At 52.3% G+C, this 21,781-nt stretch overlaps 1 protein-coding gene across 5 annotated transcripts in view; it reads left to right on the top strand.

Moving 5' to 3' along the window:
* SCMH1 (Scm polycomb group protein homolog 1) overlaps positions 1-21,781 on the top strand; it is a 58,593-nt gene that overhangs the window by 14,954 nt on the left and 21,858 nt on the right. For all 5 annotated transcript variants that reach the window (XM_061373700.1, XM_061373699.1, XM_061373697.1 and 2 more), the window contains exons 3-8: positions 1,029-1,113; positions 3,106-3,174; positions 8,580-8,650; positions 9,261-9,495; positions 12,487-12,575; positions 13,492-13,735. In XM_061373700.1, the coding sequence (XP_061229684.1) occupies positions 1,089-1,113; positions 3,106-3,174; positions 8,580-8,650; positions 9,261-9,495; positions 12,487-12,575; positions 13,492-13,735 (733 nt within the window). In that variant the 5' untranslated portion in view covers positions 1,029-1,088. The remainder of the gene's footprint in view (positions 1-1,028; positions 1,114-3,105; positions 3,175-8,579; positions 8,651-9,260; positions 9,496-12,486; positions 12,576-13,491; positions 13,736-21,781) is intronic.

Raw genomic sequence — 21,781 nt, 5'->3', positions numbered from 1 at the left:
GTGTGCCTTTTGATTTGGATTAAAAAAACAGCTAGGTTGGCTTTTTTTCCTTTAGCATTTAATATTCCTTTAGTATTTTCCATGTCAGGGTATTGCTCAATGTTGCAAGCACTGCACTTCAAGGCTGTAGTTTGTAGCTGGATTTCCAAATCAAAGCCTCTCGCCAAGTTGGATCTGAAGCAGAAACTTGTGTCCCCAGCCAGCTTCCTTGCACATCCTGCAGCCTGACTGCCCCACTGTGAACAACATAGAGTGAGAGTCACACAGTTCATCTTTCATTAGTTAGGGCAGTGTCAAACATGCTCTTACCACTTTCCAAAGGGCTTGCTTGTGGCTCAACCATCCGGTTTGGTAGTGGGCTTCATGGATGTGTCCAGCTCTCACCTCCCCACAGCTCTGATTTTCAGTACCATTCTTCTAAGCAGAGGAAGAATGCAACTGCTCAACTGCTTGTTCTTGCTGGGGACAGTCCAGCCAGTTTTCTTCCAACCAGGAGAACAGGAAATGCAGCACCACTTGGCCACTGATTGCAGGCCTGACAGCAAAAATGTTTCCTGGCTCTTTGTCCAATTTCTCACCCTTATTACCCAGAACTGCTGTGAGTAATTTGAATTGCAAGTGGTGAGCTGGGCTTTGCAGTGCTGTTTTGCCAGAGTTAATGTTGTGTTTCCATGTGGTTTCTTCCATACATTTCAGCTCTGCCTCCCTTTGTTAGTGCTAGGGAACACCCCCCCCCATGCCACGCACCCACCCAGGACCTGCAGCAGTTAACACAGACACTGGCATGTGCTCCTCTCCCTGGGTTATGCTGCTTCCACTGCTGTACATTTGAAGTTGTCCACATAATGGAGAAAGACTTGCAGATTGAAGGGGGTTGGAATGAATTGTCTGTGTTCAGCAGGAGATGTTCTGCTCAACCCAGGGTGAAAGAGCATCTGTTTTCTCCCTGATGTGTGATTAGTTCATGTTGCACATGACTGTGTGCTCCAGAATGAGGAATGGTCTCACGTGTATTTCTTTTCTCCTAGACATCTTCAGTTATCCAAAAGGCAGCCAGTCCCAGGGTACGGACAGCAGCGGGTGATAGAATGCGGAAACCAGGCCCTCAAAAAGGTGAGCACTGATGCTTGGCACAGCCACAGGCCCAGGAGAGAGCTGGTGCTGAGCAAAGGACCCAGCGCAGCATGAGGACAGCAGTGGGGTGGGAGCACAGGGGAAGTGTGGGCACAAGTTTGAGCCGCTTATTTCTCCAGCAGCATGCAGAGAACCTTTCACCCAAGCAGGTGGAGGAGCAGTCCCTTGCTGGGTGCACCCTGAAGCTCATGGGGCACAGTGCTGGGCAGTGAGGGTGTTCTGGTGTATGAGCACACACCATCTGCTTGTGCTCCCAGCGTGAGGCAGACAGCTCCTGTGCTGGCACAAGCCTTCCCCTTCTAATGAGGCGTGAAACCAAAGCCCAGCCTACCTCGTGGGGATGGCATCTGGTACTTCACCTCTGGCCACCCGAGCCTCCTGCCTGTTCCACGCAGCAGCAGCCACACGTGCACTCCCCATAGTGCCCCAACTCAAGTGGGAAGTTGTGGGGCTGCTGAAGCTTAGCTGCTCCTAAGGGCTCCTTGTGCTTAAGAGGACTATTGATTTCCTTCAGCCTTGTGCCACGCGTGTGTGTTGGACCGGGGTGATCTCATCACATATGCCTGGGAGGATGGGGGAAGGGAGCAGCTTAGAGGATGGAGCATCCTCCACAGTGCTTTGTTCACATCTGCTGCACGCTCACCAGGTTTATTGCAGGAGATTCCTATGCTCCGTTTCTCTCCTCCCTTTCTTGTGTTTTAAACGTCTTTGCTTCTCTGGTGGCTCCTCTCACAGAAGCATTATCCCCTTCCAATCACTGCTTGTCCTTTAATGAAGTGCAAATAAATGAAGGCGAGCAGGGGATGGGGGAAGCGTGCTGCGAGGCAGCTGCAGGGCTGGGAATCAAAGAGCCACGTTGATTGTCAGCACTGTGGCCTCGGGCCCGGCTGCGCACAGCTTCTTCCCTTCCTCAGGAGCAGGATGCCTCAGCCCAGTGCTGTGGGACCTGTGCTAGGCCATAGGTTACAGCAGCAACACTTGGGTTTGTGTCCTACTTACCTGCTGTTTTAATAATGCATTGAACTTTCGCTTGTTCTTCATTTGCCTGCAGAAATTCTTGCTTCTCTTGCCCTCTCTGCTGCTTTCCCTGCCTGCTTAATGAGGAGTTTTGCATGTTAAAGGTGAAGAATAAAATAGAACTTCTCTAGCAGAGTATGGCAAGAGGTTACTTGGAGTGCACAGATGCTGTTAGAGTTATCCAGCAACACCTAGAGGAGCCTTACTCATCCACGGGGGCTTTTTTGCTTCTGGCTTAAATACTTTGTGTCCTTTAGTCTTGCTTTCTTGAGGAGATGGCAGAATACTGTCCCTCAAGGGGAATTGTTCTTCCACCCTTTTCATTCATTTCATAGAATCCCAGACTGGTTTAGGTTGGAAGGGACCTTAAAGCTCCTCCAGCTCCAACCCCTGCCACAGGCAGGGACCCCTTCCACTGGAGCAGCTTGCTCCAAGCCCCTGTGTCCAACCTGGCCTTGAGCACTGCCAGGGATGGGGCAGCCACAGCTTCTCTGGGCACCCTGTGCCAGTGCCTCAGCACCCTCACAGGGAAGAGCTTCTGCCTAAGAGCTAATCCGAACTTCCCATGTCTTGGTGTAGTGAGAGCCACATGAGCCAGTTTTAGTGGCTTTTGCGTTTGTTCCTTTCGAGCTTTGCCACTTCTTCATATAGTTAAAATGATGGAGCTTCACCCGTTTGCTGCTTTTTAGGTTACTGCTTGCCACTGTGGGAGGACACTGATTGGTGAGGACTAGGCAGAGACTAAAATGCAAATGCAGATGCCTCAAGTCAGGTCTCCCTGCTTCAAGCACACCCCATTGGTTTAGACAAATGATCCGTGTTACCTGGGTCATGACAGGGCCAGGGAGGTCACTCCTCTCCTCTGAAGTGCCTGCAGAGCCCATGCCATGGGCAGATAATGTTCAAGAGCATTGGCTGCTTTCACTGACACAAACACTTTGTCTCTTGTCTCAGCCATAGACTGGAAAGATGGTAAAAAGCACAAGTACGGTCGCCCATCAGAGTCCCCCTCCCAGTACCAAGGTAAGAGAGCTCCCTCTCCCCTTTTCCCCTTCTCCTTCTCTTCTCTCCCTCTCCCCCCCGCTTCCCTCCTTCTTTTTCTCCCTCTCCCCCTCTCCCCTTGTGTTTATTTTCTCCTGAAAGCTTTTTGAGTTGTTGGGATGTGGGAAACTGCAAACGCCAAATGAGATTACAGATAAAAACTGCTTCTGGAGAGCCCTCACGTGAGTCCTCATGTGGTTAATTCTGACCACAGTCAGAACTGGCCAAGAAGACACTGGGGTGAGCCCAGAGCTGAGCCAGCTCATTTGAAACCAGCCAGGATCCAGCAGATCTGTTTCTTCCTCAGCTGCAAGTGCGGAGGGGAGACTCTGCCCATGTTTTTCCATGCACTTGGGGCATAAGGAACTTCTTACTCTCCATTCACTGCTCTTCCATGTTCACAGCAGTGGCTAGCCCAGGCCTCACTGTTGCAGGAGAGACATGGTATGGCCAATGGAAGGGTTCCTAGAGCAGCTGTCAGTGCTGACATGAAAGCTGGAGAGGGGCTTTGGACAAGGGCCTGTAGGGAGAGGCCAAGGGCAATGGCTTGAACCTGCCCGAGGGGAGACTGAGCTGAGCTCTTAGGCAGAAGCTCTTCCCTGTGAGGGTGCTGAGGCGCTGGCACAGGGTGCCCAGAGAAGCTGTGGCTGCCCCATCCCTGGCAGTGCTCAAGGCCAGGTTGGACACAGGGGCTTGGAGCAAGCTGCTCCAGTGAAAGATGTCCCATGTCATTGGAGATGAGGCATCCCCAGCACAGGCAGGGAGGGCTGTGGCCCTGAACTGGCTCCTGCCATTCCTCAGGAGGGATGCAGATGACTTCCAGCTTTAGGAAGTTCATGTAAGGCTTGTGTAATTTAATAGATTTTAGGGCCTGTATTTTACTTACAGAGCATAAGAAGATCATGTCCTTACGTCCTCCCATTCTGCCTGTCTCTGTAAGGGAAGCGATGTCCATACTTCCCACCAAGTAGAGAGCAATAGGAAACTGAACAATTGCCTGAGCTAAGCCATTTTAGCAGGAAATACGTGTTTGCCTTTGGGAATTCTCTTCTGTGTGTAATAGAGCCCTTAGGAGAGCTGCAGTAGCTGCTGTACCTCAGGGGGTGGCACTCAGGGCAGTGGTTCTCTGACACATTGTGGGCCACCATCAGCCCTCGCCATTCTCTCTTGGGGCATCTCATCTGTTCTTGTCTGCCCTCAATGTGAAGTCCTGTGGATCACAGTTTGGAATGACCTTCTCCAAGGGCAGGAAGTGTGTTAGAACCTCCAGTAAAGTCCTGGCTCCTGTGTCACCGCACACTAAGCTCCATGTGACATTATGGGGCACTGCCACAGCTCCCATGGCCTGTGTACGGTCAGTGTTTGGGGTGTTGAGGCTATGCTGCTGTTCCCCTCTGCTCTGTGTGCGGATGGCAGAGACTGGCTGCTGTTCAGGGGCAGTGCTGACCTGAAATGGAGCTTTCTGGGGGCTTCAGCTTCCCCAGCAGCACTCATCCACACCAGCCACCACAGCACACTGCATCCCAGGGCTCGCTGGCCTGGGGAGGAACCTCTGCAGACAGGCTCATGGGCACGTGTCTCCTCAACAAGCACATGGAGCAGTGAGGGATCTGCCCCCTGCAAGAAACTAAGCAGCAACTCACTGCCTGAGGCTGGGGTAGGTGTGAGGGGTGAACCTACAGCAGCTCTCTGGCACAGAGCAACCTGTGATCCAGGCTGAAAGGATTCCTGCTTAGAGGTAAAGCTGCACTGGGACACCTCTGAGAAGCAGGAAAGCAGATGCTGTCCCGGTGGTTGAAACCTGTTTGGTTTGGCTCACACATCCTCTCCTTTCTTCTGAGCAAGACAGCGAGTAAGTGGGATCGTGATGTTGGTTGTAGCCGTTACTGATGGAGAATGTGCAGCTGGATTGATGGCTGAGCAAGTGGAACCGTGACAGGGAGGACATGCAGGAGCCCTGCCATGGTGCTGGGAGAGCTGATCCCTGGGGAGGCTGTGCCCAGGCGTTGGGATCTGCCAGCAGACACCATCCTCTGCTCATTTTCATAGCGAGCTGCCTCAGACTGTGCTGCTTTCATGTGCTGCTTGATGCTCATTAGCAGACACACATATGGGCTGCAGACTTTAATGGGATGCCTTGATCTGGGGAGGGCACGTTCTCCTTCACAGATGTGACCTGCAATGCACATGTATTGTTTCAGTTGGATTGATGACCCCTGGGGAGCTGAAATGCTAATGGGGCCCAAAGCAGGCTTCAGTTAGAGACAAACAGAAACTCTGTCTTCATTTAAATCCTGGGCAAAAGATGAACATAGATTTTCAACACGATGAGAAGTTAAACATAAAGGTGCAGTCTTGCACTGTTCACAGCTATGACCCCTTGGATGTGTGGAGTGTTTGGTTTGGAGTATTTTGGAAGGTTAAGCCATCAGAGCCCAGATTTCACATTCTGCCTGCACATGCTGTCTCCCTTTGACACAAGCGTGTGGTAAGGAGCTTTCCAAATGCAAGCAGGAGTGATGGACCATTGCCCCAAGTAGGCATTTTCACAGCTGAGTTCCAGGAGTCATGCAGCTTTACAGTCCTTGGCCCTTGTTCAGCTCACAGATGCAGTTACAAACCCATGGTGCTGCTCATTAAGGATCCTCCTCTTGTTTCTTCCTTCAAGCAGGTCTGAGGTATGGTACAGGGAGGAGCATGGTGCCTTCAGTGGGTGATCCCTCCAGTTTGGGGGAGTGCAGTCTGCTCTGCACACTGGGGAGGAAGTAGGGAAGAGAATCCCAGAATCCCAGCCTGATTTGGGTTGGAAGGGACCTTAAAGCTCCTCCAGCTCCAACCCCTGCCACGGGCAGGGACCCCTTCCACTGGAGCAGCTTGCTCCAAGCCCCTGTGTCCAACCTGGCCTTGAGCACTGCCAGGGATGGGGCAGCCACAGCTTCTCTGGGCACCCTGTGCCAGCGCCTCAGCACCCTCACAGGGAAGAGCTTCTGCCTAAGAGCTCATCTCAGTCTTGCCTCTACCAGTTTAAAACCATTAAGAAATGGCCGGTAGTGAACAGGGAAAGAAGCAAGCCTGAACTGCTGTATTGACTCTGCCTTTTCTCAGTGTTTAGAGAACTCTTTCTGCTGCTTCTCACAAAATAAGTCCCCAGAACCATGAGTCGTAAGTACCTGCAGTTCTGGTGGGGTGTGTGTGTCTTCATGTGGTGCTTGGGTCCCAGTGGAATTCATCTCAGATCAGTTCCATGTGCAAGCACTATTTTTAGAGGCCCGCAGCTGCCTCGGAGGTTGCTGCTCCTGTTGGGGCTGTGCAGCTCAGTCCCAGCGCAGCGCGGTGCTGCGGGGAGCGGAGCAGCGTTGGCTGTTGTGGAGCCACTGAGAGGAGGATTAAAGCCAGGACCGTGTTTAGCAGTGAGGATTGAAACCAGCTGAGCAGGGGGGAGGGTTTTCCTTTAAGCTAAAATAGTTGAGTGCAGCTGATCCCTTCCATAGAGCCCTGCTCAGGCCCTGGGGCAGACACACGGTACTGTCACTACCAGCATCCTCTGTGCTCCACAGACAGGGGCTTCTGAAGGACCCCCCAGCCTGAGATGAGCCCAGGTCAGCAAGTAGAGTTATAAGGAGGGATGCAAGAGGCATTGCCATGGCTGGGCTTGCTTTGCCTGGTGTTTAGTACACATAATTCATACATTTCATTGATACGAGCAAGTGTAAAATCATTGAACCATGGAATGGTTGGAAAGGACCTTAACACCATCCAGTTCCAACCTTCCACTAGAGCAGCTTGCTCCAAGCCCCTGTGTCCAACCTGGCCTTGAGCACTGCCAGGGATGGGGCAGACACAGCTTCTCTGGGCACCCTGTGCCAGCGCCTCAGCACCCTCACAGGGCAGAGCTTCTGCCTTTATCTAACCTGAACTTTCCCTGTTTCAGTTTGAACCCATCACCCCTTGTCCTATCACTACAGTCCCTGATGAAGAGTCCCTCTCCAGCATCCTTGTAGTCCCCTTCAGACACTGGAAGCTGCTCTGAGGTCTCCAAGCAGCTTCTCTTGTCCAGGCTGAACAGCCCCAGTGTTCTCAGCCTGGCTCCACACAGGAGCTGCTCCAGCCCCTGAGCATCCTCATGGCCTCCTCTGGGCTGGCTCCAACAGTTCCACGTCCTTCTTACGTCGAGGTCACCACCTTCAGGCAGTGGCAATGAAACTGTGTATTTCCTGTTCATTTCCACTGTGTTTAACAGCGTGCTCATCATCTGCATGGGAGGAGGCAAGAAAGTAGCATTGCTTTTATGTATTTGGAGCAGGGAGATTATCCAGCCCTGACGGCTTCTCTGTGCACTTGAAGCGGAACTGAAGCAACGTGTGCTGACCTTGATGCCTGAGTTCTTAGAGGTGTGGTGTGCGCTGCAGTAGCTAAAATGGCTCTTAATGTAGCTTTTGTTTTGAGAATAGGCTGATTCACAACTTGATGTGAGCAGGGGAAGCAGGAGCTGACTCTTTAATTGTGCTGCCACACATTCAATGCTCTTGAAATGACTTGCAAGCGGCGGTCCCCCAGGAGCTGTTGGGATGAATACCAGCTCCTGTCGTGCTGGAAGGAGCCTTTCCCAGCTGCTCAGTTGAAATGGCAAAAGTCACAATTTGCTCAGATCACAGGAGCTTTTAATTCCTCATTTAATCCCAGGTTCCCCTGGATGACATATTGCTTTTACCCTTCCTGCTGTACATGGGAAGGGTGAGGGCAAGGATCAACGCGTTTCCCACAGCAGTGCTCAGTGGAAAGGGCTTTGGTGTTGGGTGTGAGCTGCTGTGTTCAGGCAATCCCTGTTTGGAGGATCCCTGCTTCCATCCTGCCTACAGGCTCTGTGTCTGCCTCAGGAAGTGATTGCTGAGGTCGAACTGATGCTGCTCTGAACTGCTGGGCCATGGTGTGTGGCTGGACCAGGGAAGCTGCAGCATCAACATATGCAGTTTCCTATTGACTTGGGCTGCTTTTAGCCCACGGGGACTGTTCTTAATCCCCAGACTGAGCCATCTCTTTAACAAATGACTTCCAAGGGGCAGTTGTCTGGAAGATTCCACAGCTCCCCATCTGTGCTGGGTATTTATATGAAGTTGCAGGTTGTTACCCTCGCTCTTTGCAGACCCCTCTCAGCAGCGCAGAGGCAGTAGGATGCCGCAGGCAGCACGGTGCTTTGTTCTGCCTGTCAGCTGCAGTTGTAAATCCTCTGTGGTCACAAACATCAGAGGATCTTGATGAGAGCATGTTGCCTGTGAGCACCTCCTCTGTGAGGACTGGAGAACTGCCTGTATCTGGAGTCCAGCCATCTCGCTCTGAGCTTTTTGCTTGTCAGTTCCTATTTGAATCCTTTCGTTTTCTCTTCTCAGGTCACTTCACCTGGGAGAAATACCTGAAAGAAACATGTGCCATCCCAGCTCCCGCCCATTGCTTCAAGCAGGTAAGAGGGTGCAAACAGGAAAGGTCAAAGGTGATGGTGCATTAGTGACCCAGGAGTTCCCTGCTTGGGATAGGCCCCTTTTTTGGCAAGGAAGATGCTTAAGGATATCAGAGAATTAACAGGAAACCAAGTGTGCTGAAGCAAAGGTAACAAGCACAGATTTTACTCTGAGATATGCATGGATGGGAACGTGAGAAAGCTTTTACTGTGCCAAGCATAGGCCCTTAGAGATATGGTTCTGGTGATGGGATAGCAGCCCTTGGGCACTGAGCACAGAGGTGGGTACAGGGGATGCAGGAGGGAATTGGCACATTACATGGTACACCTGGGTCTGGGTGTACCAGGATACTCCTCAGCAGCACGGAGGAATTGTATCTGTTGGGTTGGCTGGGTGATTCCCCTGAGAAGAGGGCTATGAGGAAAGGGTAGGTCTGGTTACAGGTCTGCCAGGGCTCACCAAGCTTTCTTTGCTGCTCTGTGGTGTCTGCTCCCGTGCTGTGCTTGGAGGATGCTGTCAGTCTCTGGTAGAACCAGTGTTGGTGCTCTCAGGGTAGCAGCCTAAATAGTGGAAATCCTGGCTCTGGATGAGTCCCTGTTTTTCTCTTTGCAGTCATACACTCCACCTGCAAATGAATTCAAGATCAGTATGAAACTAGAAGCCCAGGACCCCCGGAACACCACGTCCACGTGCATCGCCACAGTGGTGGGTCTGACGGGCGCTCGCCTGCGCCTGCGCCTCGATGGCAGTGATAACAAGAATGACTTCTGGAGGCTGGTGGACTCTGCTGAAATCCAGCCCATAGGAAACTGTGAGAAGAACGGAGGGATGCTGCAGCCTCCACTGGGTGAGCTGGAGTTCAGCTGTCCACTGAGCACCCACATGATCTGTGCGGAAAACACTGGGGGGTTTATATCTCTGTGCCTGGGACAGAGACCCTTGGACTGCCCCTGCCTACCACTGTGATATGGAGCAGCCCTGTTAGTTTGGGCTGTTAAACATGTATCCCACACGAGGTCTGTATTTCCACGTGGATGTTGTGGCATGGATAAGGAGGTGTTTTAGAGTGTAGATGAAAGAGCTCTTTCCACCTAGGTGAACTGCCTGGGCTCTTTGATTGCCAAGCTCAGGATAAGCACATGCTGACTGTGCTTTCTGAAGTTATCCCTGTGTACCCCAAAGGAAAAACACTTCCATGCATTTGTGGGAAAGAATGCCAGAGCCAGTGTGATTTCTAGGGGACACACAAGCAATGGAGGGCACCCCAAAGTCCTAGCGACCCAGGGGTGTGGGTGGTAGTGTTGGAAGGCAGAGCAACCATGATGGCCTCTCCTGGGTAACTGCCTGTATAAGGACAGAATGAATCCAGGTTCTCCTTTCCTGGGAGACACGCCACAGTCACCCAGGCAGTGCTGGCACTTGGCCTGGTCTCTGACCACTGCCCATTGCTCTGGGCTTCTGATTCTGCTTCCAAGTGCTGTCATCTCCAAGGTGTGCTTGGCATGAGCTGGGTGTCATCCATCAGTGCGTTCCCCTGCGCTCCCCCTGAGCTGAGCAGGGTATTGGTGTCTGGTTGGCTTTGCTGGGGATCTGTGAAACTTGAGGTAGAGCATAACCAAGAGAACAGTCAGGGCTGAGGCACTGCTGATCCCAACACTGATTTCAAAAGCATTTCGGTTTTCATTCATGCTGTCTAAGGGTATGTGTGCCCAAGTGCCTTTGGGTCAGTAGGAAGTCAGCTGGGGACCATGTGATGAGGAAACAGAAGGTCTGACAAGGTTCCCAGTGATTTAAGTCCTGTCTCATGTGAAGAGACACTTGTAATATTTCATCTCTTGATTTAGTTTCACTTTGCTGCAGATTGATCACTAACGTGGACAAACAAGTGCTCTTTCCAGTCTGGTCTTTGGGTGAATGCATCTTCTGTTTGGCACTGGCCAAATGAGGAGCTCATTTGCTGGTTCTTTCCTGATGAAACACCAAACTCAACCTGCTTTTGCATCCTGCTGCCCATTATTTGTGAAGCATCTTCATAAATCTCCCTCAGTTAGCACATCCGCAAATGAGATCAAGCCGATCTGTAGCGATGCAGGAAACCTTCAGTGGGACACCTGGAATGAGGGGTGTTTTTAATCATGTTTTTCCATGGAGAACCATTAGTGAGCTTTGTGGAAGTAGGGCCTGAACTGCAGTGGGACCCTTGGGATTGACCTTTCTGAAGAAGGAAGGAACATCATCAGATGCATATTCTGGCACATCCCACCACACAAAGCTGTGTGTATGCAGGTCTAATGATGCCCTTTGCCTTCATATTGGCTACAGGCAAAACCTGCTGCAGCTCTGAACATTGAAGCTGCCAGTTTTAGAATCATAGAATAGTCAGGGTTGGAAAGGATCTTCAGATCATCCAGTTGCAACCCCCCTGCCATGGGCAGGGACACCTCACACTAAACCAGGGCACCCAAGGCTGTGTCCAACCTGGCCTTGAACACTGCCAGGGATGGAGCATTCACAGCTTCCCTGGGCAACCCATTCCAGTGCCTCAGCACCCTTACAGTAAAGAATTTTGATGTTATTTCCATGCATGCTGCTGTGCATTTGCAGACATCGCTTCGAGACCTTGGTCCCAGGGAGCAGCACATGAGCTGCCCATCTCCTGTGGGTACCAGTCCTGCCTGGCAGCCATGGTTCCTCCTGTGCCTTGCCCGGCTTTTGCCAGCAGATGGCAATAAGGGTAATGGAGCTGCTGAAGGAGAGGGTTCATGCTCTGGAAGAAGTCTTTGTGCCCAGCTGTGACCTGCATAACCTTGGGCCAGGCTAGAATCACAGAATCCCAGGTTGGGAGGAACCTCAGGGACCATCAGGTCCAACATTTATAGGCAAAACCTGACCTAGACTAGATGTCCCAGCATTGTGTCCAGTCAGGTGTTAACAGTGGCCAACGCTGGGGAATCCATCACATCCCAGGGGAGGTTATCCAGTGGCTGATCGTTCTCATGGGGAAAAATCTCCCTCTTGTGTCCAGTCAGAATCCCCCCAGGATGTTGTGCTGTGGCATCTCAACCCTGGCAGAGCTTTGCCATGTCAGTCACCATGGGATGCTCTCCCTTTAGGTCCAGGCCCAGGGTTATCTTCAAACTACCACAGATACAGACAGTGCAATGCCCTGTTCAGCTGAGCAGCAGAAATTGCTTCTGCAGGAAGATGCATATGGAGCAAAGAAGGTGTTTTGTGATACCTGGTTGTGCAGTTGCACTCAGGGCCGTAGCCCAGAGCATGTGAATTTGCTTTCTTCTTCCCATAAACCCCTGTCTGCTATTTCTGTACTTCTCTTCATAGACAACATCGAGCCTAAAGCTGCCATTCTTTCCTGTAATGGTTAAATCTGGTTCCCAGCCAAGCCACAGCCTCTTCATTTAGTCAGGTTAGCTTGCCTGCAGCTCATTCTAAAAGGTGCAGGGGACCACCCAGGAGCTGAGATTCCCTATGGAGGAAGAAATTCCATACTCTGAGTGTGCACTTGCTGATTCATGTCTCCCTGTAGCAGGATCACTGAGGCTGCCAGCACTAGTGCTGTGCAAAGCTCTCTGCCTGCATGGGTAATGTGCAGACGTGTGTTCCCAGCAGAACATTGCAGACAGCCATCCCCAGGGGGTTCTTTTCAACAGCATCATGCTTTGTGTGCAGAGCATCTGGAAAAGGTCACATCTCACCCTCCAACATGAGGAGGAGGGTGATGTGTGATCACAGTGTGTGCCTGCTGCAGAGGTCCCATCCCAGCAGGCGTGTGCTGCTGGATCCAGTCTCAAAGTCTCTATCTCTGCTTCCTCCCCTGCAGGCTTTCGGCTGAATGCCTCCTCTTGGCCCATGTTCCTTCTGAAGACTCTGAATGGAGCAGAGATGGCTCCTGTCCGGATTTTCCACAAGGTATTTATTTCACTGTTTATGAAGACACCCTCTTGGCACGGCCCCTTTGCTGCAGAGCACCAGAGTCACAGCTGGTTTCTCACTAGAGGAGGTAAACAGTGACCAGCTTTCCCCTGGTGCTGCTTCTCTGGGGCAGACCTGTACCCTCTATGGCTGCATCACAGCAGTGTCAGGATGCAGACAGGGGTCTGCTAAGGAAGCATCTTGGGCTTCAACACTCAGGCTTGAGAGATGGGCTTGTTTTTCACTTGGGCTGCAGGTGCTGTCCAAGTCAGGAATGCAGTATCTGAAAGTCAGCACCTCTCTGAAACCTTTTAATGTACCAGAGCTTGGGAGGTGGGCAAAGACTGCTGAGAGGCCACACTGCAAGTATGGGTCTGTAGTTTGTAATCTCACATCTTTTGTCAGAGAGCTACAGAAGCCATTTTAGAGGCTTGTGCTGTGCTATGGGATGGTGGATGTGTAAAAGACAAGGAGAAGCAAGCTCCAAATAAGGATGGGTGGCAGATCTCTCACATGTCTAGCAAAGCTGCAGTCTGGGGAAGAATGACAGAGAATGACTCTCATATCTCAGGTTTTCCTGCTCTGAGATAACAAGGTACCTACAGAGGCTCTTTGGAGTTTTATTTCCTGCCTGTGCTGCATGGCAGAGGTGTCACAGGCTCCAAGTGTTAACGTAGCACATGTGGGTTTGATCTAGCAGCAGGGTGATGGCAGAGCACTGAGCAGTGGACTTCATTGCTGCTTGACTTGAAGGGCATGTAGTTGTGTAGTTAGGCCAGCATGAGCACACCTGGTTGGGGTTCACGTCCAGCCCACTAGCTCCTTCTTGATCTGCTCCTGGAGGGGAGTTTGCTGAGGGAGGGGACAGCCCTGGCATATCCTCTTTCAGCACATTTTCAATTTCTCCTTATAGGAACCACCATCTCCATCCCAAAACTTCTTCAAGACAGGTATGAAGCTGGAGGCAGTGGACAGGAAGAACCCTCACTTCATCTGCCCGGCCACCATTGGGGAGGTGAGAGGTTCTGAGGTCCTCATAACATTTGATGGCTGGAGAGGTGCCTTCGATTACTGGTGCCGATATGATTCCCGGGACATCTTTCCCGTAGGCTGGTGCTCGCTGACTGGAGATAATCTGCAGCCCCCTGGAACAAAAGGTAAGGCCCACGTTGTTGCTTAGGTGTCTTCCTCCTCCATTTACCTCTCAAACAGCAGCAAACCAGGCAGAGGCTGGCAGCAGGGACATCTGGGTGCCGTGCCTGCCTCTCTTACACTGCTTCCTGCGTGGTAAAGGTACAGATGATCCCATGTAAATGCAGTGTAACAGCCTGGCCTCAAGGTGTTAAGGAGCAGCCATGGATAGAGGTGGGCAGGAGATGGCTCTCTGAAGGGATGGAGTTGGTCACCACTGCTGGGGTGTGCTCCTCCTCAACACCTTCATCGGAGGCTTTCCTACACCTTTAGAATGCACGTTCCAAGGGAGTTTTCCACATGGGGACCAGGCTATCTGTGGATAAAGTAAGGGAATAACGAGAAGTATGAATTGCAGGACTCTTTGTACATGTGGCATGTACATGTGACTGTGCCTGTGGCAGAGACCTTGCTCTGCCTTGTCCTGTGATCTCTGCTTTGAACGTGGGAAGCACAGGTCTGGATGGATTGTACTTGCCTTGTTCCTAGGGCTGTGACTGTTGCTTTGGAATGATGCTGAGGAGCTTGCAGAGGTCTGAGCATTGGCTGTGGAGGTTTTCACATGTCTTTAGCTTGCTAGCACTACAGTTGCATTTAGGACCTGGGAGCTGTCATTGTCCCCATGCTCATCCCTCTGGCATTTGCTGCTTGGCAAACCCAGCCCATGCCTGACAATGGAATGAGAAGGAAAGCAGCCTCTCTGCTGGAGCTGAAGGATTACTTAGGAAAGGCATTTCTCTCATGAGACTGTTCCTTGTGAAAACCCAGGATCAGCTTGTGCTGACCCATCAGACCCCTGCTGTCCCTCGGTGTGACCCAGCCCTGTTCTCTGTGCTGCAAGGCTGGCTCAGGCTCCCCTTGTGCAGGGGTGATTCTGTTCTGGCTGGGAACTGAAAGGTTGTTGCTGTTTATCTTGGATTGCTGCTATTGGCCTTGATGTTCCCAGCCTCTCCCTCGCTTCCTGCTGGTTGTTTGCATTCTGTCCTGCGGGCGCCACAGAGCTGCTGGGGACCTCCCAGCCAGGGCTGCCCCCCCTGCCCAGCACTGCCCTGCGGTCACCCCCAGCATCTCCAAGGTGCTTCTCAGGTACTGCACAAGGGGCTAAAGACATGGTTGTGTTGGGTGGGAGCTTTGCTGGCACTAAACTAGAGGTGGAAGGGTTCAGGGGCAAGGTGCAAACGGCCTTCCTAAGAGAAGTGGGAAGACTCACAGCACCCAGCACAGGCAGCATCTCTGCAGCCTCCCTGTGCCAGGGCTGTGAGGGAGCAGAGCATCCAGAAGTGACACCCCAGTGTGGGGCAACACTGTGGTCATTTTGAGCCATCTTGAGAAGCATTTGCTTCCCCCCCTTGGCAGGCAGCAGTGACTCCCCCTCTTGCATTGGCTCCACCAGCAGCCACGCTGCGGTTCCCACTCATATACTAAAGTAGTGAACCCCCAAAGTCACATCTCCCACTCCCAGGCAGAGGCTCTCAGGCAGGTTTCTGCTCTCTTGGTTGTGTTGTTCAAGTCCAGAGACAAGAGCAGGGATTGCAGAGATTGTATGAGCCATGCAAAAACATCCCGGAGTTAGGATCAGCTTTGGCTCTGTGGTGTTTTCCTTTCCTCTCTGTGGCTGCCCCCCTCCCTTTCCTGGCCCAGACTTTGCAATTCCCACTTAAACCAAATGAAGGGAGCACTGGGAGCTTTCCTTGTCTGTAATCAGATTCCTCCCTGTTCCTTTACCTCTCAGCCCTGCTTTGGAGGAGGGTTGAGCACAGTCCTCCCAGGACCTGAGAGCGCTGCCCTTGGCAGGGTTGGAGGATGCTTCACCGCAAAGGGATCCCCCTTTCCTCCAGCTCCAGCAAAGCTTCCTTATGTGCCAGCCTGGAGCCTGCAGGACCACGCAGTGGAGTTGGGCAGGTTCCCATTCCCATTTGGAATTCCACCTAAATCAGGGAGACCTGGGGAGACACACAGGAGGTCAGTGCTACGGGTGGTTGAATGAGCTCTGCCGATGGGCACGAGGTGCTTGGGGGAGCTGAGATGTCCTGTGAAGAGTTAACTCCATGGAGACTGATGCTTTCCTGGGGCTGAGCAAAATGAGCTCATGATCAAGGGAAGCAGAACTTCAAAGAGGCCAGGCATGTTTATTTAATGCTGGTAACTTAATTCAGCTCTAATCTGTCCCTTCTGCTGCCTGCCAGCAGTGGTGGAGGAGCGCAGGGCTTCTCCAGGCACATCCCCTCTCCAGCTCCGGGGCCTCCCACTCCCACCAGTGCTTGCTTTGCTGGGCAGGGTGCTGGTGGAGCTGGGGCCCAGCCAGCCATGCCGAGGGGAGCTTTCCTGAGGACACGTGTGTGTGTGAAGGGAGGAAAGGGAGGTCAAGCGGCGAGGAGGAGCAGCTCTGCCTGCCAGGTTGGTAATTCCATGGCTGTCAGATGTGCTCTGTGGTGGCTGGCGGCCAGACGGCTGCAGGCTCCTGGGTATCTCCTGCAGCTCCTCTTTGTGCAGCACAGCCTGGAGCTGCAGGGTTCCAATGAACCCACACTGCAGAGGGGTGTAGCTCCAGGGGTGCCTGTGCCAGCGGTCAGTCCTGCTCCTCTCTGCTCCCCATCAGGCTGGGGTTGGAGGTCGGCTCTGCTGGGCTCCCAGAGCAAGGCGAGATGTGGCAGGGTTTGGCCTGTGCATCCTCAGCCTGCCCATGCCAGCCAGGCAGCAGCTGGGGAAGGCAGGGGGTTAGAACTACATGATCTTAAGGTATTCTGTGATTCTATGACTGTCCCAAAGGGAGGGGGCTTCTGGGGCAAAAGCTTCCTCTTGACTTCCCATCCATGCCAGTGCTGTACTCCTAGGACTATCTCTTAACCAGGGATCAGCACTCCTCACCTGCAGTGTACAGCATCTTGTATGTCTTTTCATGCCACTTGCACACGTGCTCTTTTACTCTGAAACACGTATCCCTGGCTCTTAGGAATAGAAGGTGAGGTGGGTGTCCTATAAAACTAGGTGCTGGTTGGCAGCTTTGAGCAGTGCTCAATGGGCAGAGTGTGCTACTGGTAGCCCCTGCAGTTACCTTGCACAGAAGATGCTCAGGACTTGTGGGTTCACTTCAGAGTTTTAGAAACCAGAAATGAAGACAGAGGGTTGGAACTGGATGAGCTTTAAGATCCCTTCCAACCCCAACCAGGCTGGGATCCTGTGGTTAATTCTGCTCAACCATGGTTTGTGCATCACTGCTGGGTGGCAAGGGAACACTGTGACCTTAAAAACAAGGATGCAGGGACACAGGCAGCCTGCAGCAGCCTGCCCACAAGCACAGGTAGGGCTGTCAGAGGTCGAAGTAACTCAGAAGGTCCTTGTACCATTGGACTGTGCCTTGGCAGGGGGGTTGGACTAAGTGGCCTCCAGAGGTCCCATGCAATGCTTGTGATTCTGTGATGCTGAGCTCCTCTGGAGTTCCCTGCTGGGTTCACTGCACCCATTACATTGATTTCCCAGCCCTGTGCATGCTCACCAGAACAGAACATCACAAGGGGTGCCGGGTGCTGAGCGGGGCAGCAGTGAAAGCGTTAAGGCTGGGTGGGCAGAGCTGGGAGCAGCTCCAGCACTGGAATTTGGAGGAGTGGAGTCGCTGCCTTGGCCAAAACCCAGCTGGCGACAAGCCCTGACCGGGATGGGGCTGGGGAGCTGCTGGGGAGGTGATGCAGAGCCTTGGCTGGGCCAGGCCTGCCAGGCAGCCACAGCAAGGGCAGCGCAGAGCCCGGTGCTGCGTGTGGTCAAACAACAGGCATGTCCCTGCACTGTGTGAGCACACTGCTGCTGTCAGCACACTGCAGCCTGGGCCTGGCTGCCTCCAGAGCCTGCCCCTCCCCTTGCAAAGCCCAAGTGAAGGGTTTTAGATAGTTACCATGGGGATGTGTTGAAGTGGAGCTCACATTCACTCCTGGACTCGTATCCGCTCCCACTGTTGCATGTGTTACACAGCCCAGAGGCTGGAGCCTGCCCTCACACGGGAGGGTAAGAGAAGGGCACAAAATGCTGCCCCTGGGTAGGAAGCTGATGAAGTCCTTCATCCCCCACCACTGCTGCTGCCATGTGATATGTTGGTTAACTGCTTTGGCATCTTCAGATGAAGATGATGGTTGGATGCTAGACTTTCTGCCCCCGGGCAAAGGTAATGTGTATTTTATGACTTTATTTCTGCTGTTGCTTGGTTTCTCTTCCTCCGCTGGGGCGAGGACACGGTGATGGGTGGAGGAGCCTCATGAGGAGTAGCTGGCAGGGGAGCGCTCAGGTGAGCTCTGCTTTACAGCTTGAAGGAGATGGAAAAATACCCATTGCTGTCACTTCAGGACTGAGCTGGGAGCTGGGGCTCGTCCATCAGGCTGGGTGATGAGCGTTGGCATTGGGGTGGCTGGAGTTGGGAGCACACAGATACCGATGCTTGCACAGAGAAGTTCAGCATTTTCTCTTCTAAGTGTGAGTCTAACGCACGTCCAGCCATCATGCTCTTGGAAGAGCCCAAGGAGTATCCCTTGAGCTGTTTGGAGCACAGAGCTGAGGGGCTTATCCTGGCTTGCGTGTGCGTCCTGGAGTCTGGGTTGGTTGTGGAGGTCTGGGTGCTGCAGGAGGGTTTGCTGCTCCCCAAACCCCTGTGGATGCTGATGTTGCCTGTGGCTCAGCACACAGCAGATCTGGGGCTCAGTAGGATCTCAGGCATGGCACCGACCTGATGTTACTGTGGATGTCTTGGGGGTGGAAAGAGCCTCCAAGAAGAGGAGGTGACCTGGGACAGGCAGTTTCCACCATCCTGCAGCCTGTCCTTCATATGAAGTTCATATCCCGTGTCCTTCATATGAAGTTTATATCCCCTGTCCTTCATATGAAGTTGTTTCCCAACTTAGCTTTTCCTCATGTGTTTTATTCTGAAGTAGTTCATAACCCACAGATTATGAATCTCTGTATTCAGGACGTTTCCTTCCTTTTCCATCCCACTTCCTGGTCCAAAACAGGGTGCTCCTGAGTCCTGGCAGGACATTTCTACAGGAGCCTCACTGTTGAGACTTCCTCCCTTTGAGTGAGCAGCACTGGGGTCACTGCCCCATTTCTGCAGCATCTCTGATCTTCCACTGATGGAATGTGGTGCTGGGCTGTGCTGGTGCAGGATGAAGGCCTCAGTGCTTTCAGGATGGAGTTGGACAAGCTCAAGGAAGAGCAGTGCTGCAGGGCTTTTATTTCTGGGCATTCCCAAGTGCCTGACTCTGGATGTCCTGAGCTGAGCTCACAGCAGGGCTGGTGTCTGCCCCACCATCCTCTGCTGCCAGGTTTGGAAGCAGAGGTAATCAAGCTTAGCATGCCCAGTGCAATGGTTTGGGTATCTTTAGGAGAGCCACGGGGAGGACAGTTTCCCACCTAGATGGAGTGATTTAAGCACTTAGGATTAAGAAGCTTCTCTTGGAGGATTTAGGGCTCCACACATTATTTCTGCCTGTCACCAGCACACACATGCCAGCTGCTGGTGACAGGAGCTCAGCTCCTTAGAAGGAAGCAGCTGGAGGAGCCAGAATGATGGACCAAGGTCTGTAAAAGCTGCCTATGGTCCATGGGTTGGCTGTGGTTGGAGCAGTGGATGCACAGGTGGGAGGAATGGGCCCGTTTTGGTGGGATTTTTCACAGTGACAGTATGGGAGCAAGAACACACCATTGTGTTCTCATCTTCTGGTTTCTTCATGGCTCTGTTCCCCCCCCCATGTTTTGGAGAGGGGAAGTGAATGCTGCGGCCCTGCTCTGAAGTGAAGGCCGAGCTCTGACCCTGCCTTTGGCAAACACATCCATGTTGCCCCTGCATGCAGTTGTATTGACTCTAGGAACTTCATTCCTGAACAGACAGCTCCACTTGTTACAAAGATTGGGCCTTTTGTGGCTTCTCATGGTTCTCCTCTTGATCTTTGGTGTTTCTGTAACTCCTGAAGAGCTTTAGGAAAGGGCAGAAGGTGGAACAAAGCAACACCCGTGGCCTCCTGGCTCTCTGTGCACTGACAGGTTGGAGGTGTTCTGCTAATGTTTAACCAGGAAGCCAAAGCTAAAAATACAGTTTCAGAGATGATCAGAACAAGCAGGAGCCCCAGGAACAGCCCGGAATAGCCTGAATCCAGCAGGAGTGCGGAAGCATTCCCAGCCTGGGGGTTTGGAAACCCACTAAATTCACTCCCAGGGCAAAAGATGTGATCAGTCAGTAGATTGTGGTGGTCTCTCATACTACGTGTTGTCACTGAATGTCTGTCCTTGAGCTAGCTGGGTTGAAACAGCAGCGTTGTCATGCTTCCCATGGGCTGGAAATGTGGGAAGAAGCTCGTGCCCTGAGTCCTGCTGCAGGTATAAGTCAGGTTGGCTTGGGCATGCTGGAGTCTTACCCAGTCTGCAGGTTGGCTGCTTCCCAAGAGCATGGCTCTGGGGTTTCCTTGAGGGTTTCCTTGAGGCCTGCTGTGCGGATGGGGCATGTCAGGCATCCCCTTTGTGTACATGCTCTGTTACCAAACCCCTGCTGTCACTGTGCTGCCGGTGCCCAAGATGTGCTGTGAACTGCAACACAGGTGACCCCAGCCTGGCTTTGGGGTGACCAAATGAAGCAGGAGTATTGAAGCTCAGTTTTACTTGGTGTTGTTCTGACTGTGCCGGTACACGCTGGTGTTGCCATTCCTTTTGGAACTCCCTGGTTCCTCCTGTTTGTTGTCTTTCACTCTCTGGTGCATCCCTCAGGAGCTTCAGTTTCAACCCTGCTGATGGGTTTCTCACACTGGAGCTGCCCAGCTCAGTTCTCATCTCCTTTCTGTAGTGCAGAATGTCTCTGTTTTGATTCCATGGCTCTCCAGAGCTGGTTATTCCAACAACACCCTTACAACAGCTTTATTTTTGCAGTGATGAGACTGATGGGGATGGGGATCACAGCAAGCAAGAACCCAGGTTGTGTTGCAGCCAGTTTGGAGTAAGAGGTAGTGGGATGGGGACAGGAGGAAAACTGCTGGTTTGGGATATGGAGAGGGTCATTGCTGACAAATTTGGCTTTGAACCATATGCCCTGATAGGCTCATTGCAGCTCCTTGTTGCCTGGCCTGGTAGCTGGGCTGGTAGGAGGCACTCTGCTCCAGGCAGACTGGGGGAGCTCCATGCTCTGGCTGTACCTGCAAAGGAGCATCCAAGTGGCCTTGCAGAACTGGACCCAGGCTTTGGCTGTCTGAGCACTGGAGAAATGACAAACTGATGCTGACACATGGTACCAAGGCCACCAGGTTTGTCCAAAGGTTGCTGGGTGCTGGCTCATACAAGAGAGTGTCTCTCAGGGGTGATGAGGACACTCTGCATAGAAGAACTAACACTGCTGCTGCAGTAAGGGCTGGAATTCTGTTGAGGGCTTCCCCTGCAATCCAGATCTGCACTGTCCAAAGCAGCCATTTTTCTCTGCAGTGTAAATGTCTGTGCCAGGGCCATTCCCAGCATGGTCTTTCTGCTCCTTTGCATTGCCTTTTGGGAGCTGGAAGAGGGGATGGAAGGGAAAAGAGGGGCTGAAGAAGCAGGAATGTCCTGCTCCAGAGTTATAATTGGCAGTGGGAGATGTTTATGGCTGGTTGTGCAGATGTTCCACAGCAAACATGCTGGGAGATGGGGGACTTGTGAGCTGCTATTTAGGGAGAAGTTTGCTTGGCTGCTCCAGTGGTGGCAGGCATGGTGCTGCTTTCCCTTACCCTAATGCCACCCTTGGCAGTATTAGCTGTAAAATATCCATAACTAAGTTTACCCATTCATTTTATTACTACCCAGTAGATACAAAGCAGTTAAACTTTCTTGTATGGGAGAGAAATTAAGACCTGGGGTTTGGGGCTGAGTCAATCTGTGTGCTCAGCACTAAACTGAAAGTGATTTTTGCTGAGGCCAACAGTTTGGGCACCTTTGCTCTTCCCAGGCTGTCACTGCCTTTGTTTCTCATCAGGAGCCAGTCACTCATCCCTGTTTATTTTGCCATCAGCAGGATG

The sequence above is a fragment of the Neopsephotus bourkii genome, unplaced genomic scaffold (assembly GCF_033783945.1).
Source record: "Neopsephotus bourkii isolate Nb327-2 ecotype Australia unplaced genomic scaffold, CSIRO-AGI_Nbou_v1 NB_1632, whole genome shotgun sequence".
Lineage (NCBI taxonomy): Eukaryota > Metazoa > Chordata > Aves > Psittaciformes > Psittacidae > Neopsephotus > Neopsephotus bourkii.
The sequence above is the reverse complement of the archived record's forward strand: the minus strand, read 5'-3'. Positions and strand labels throughout refer to the sequence as shown.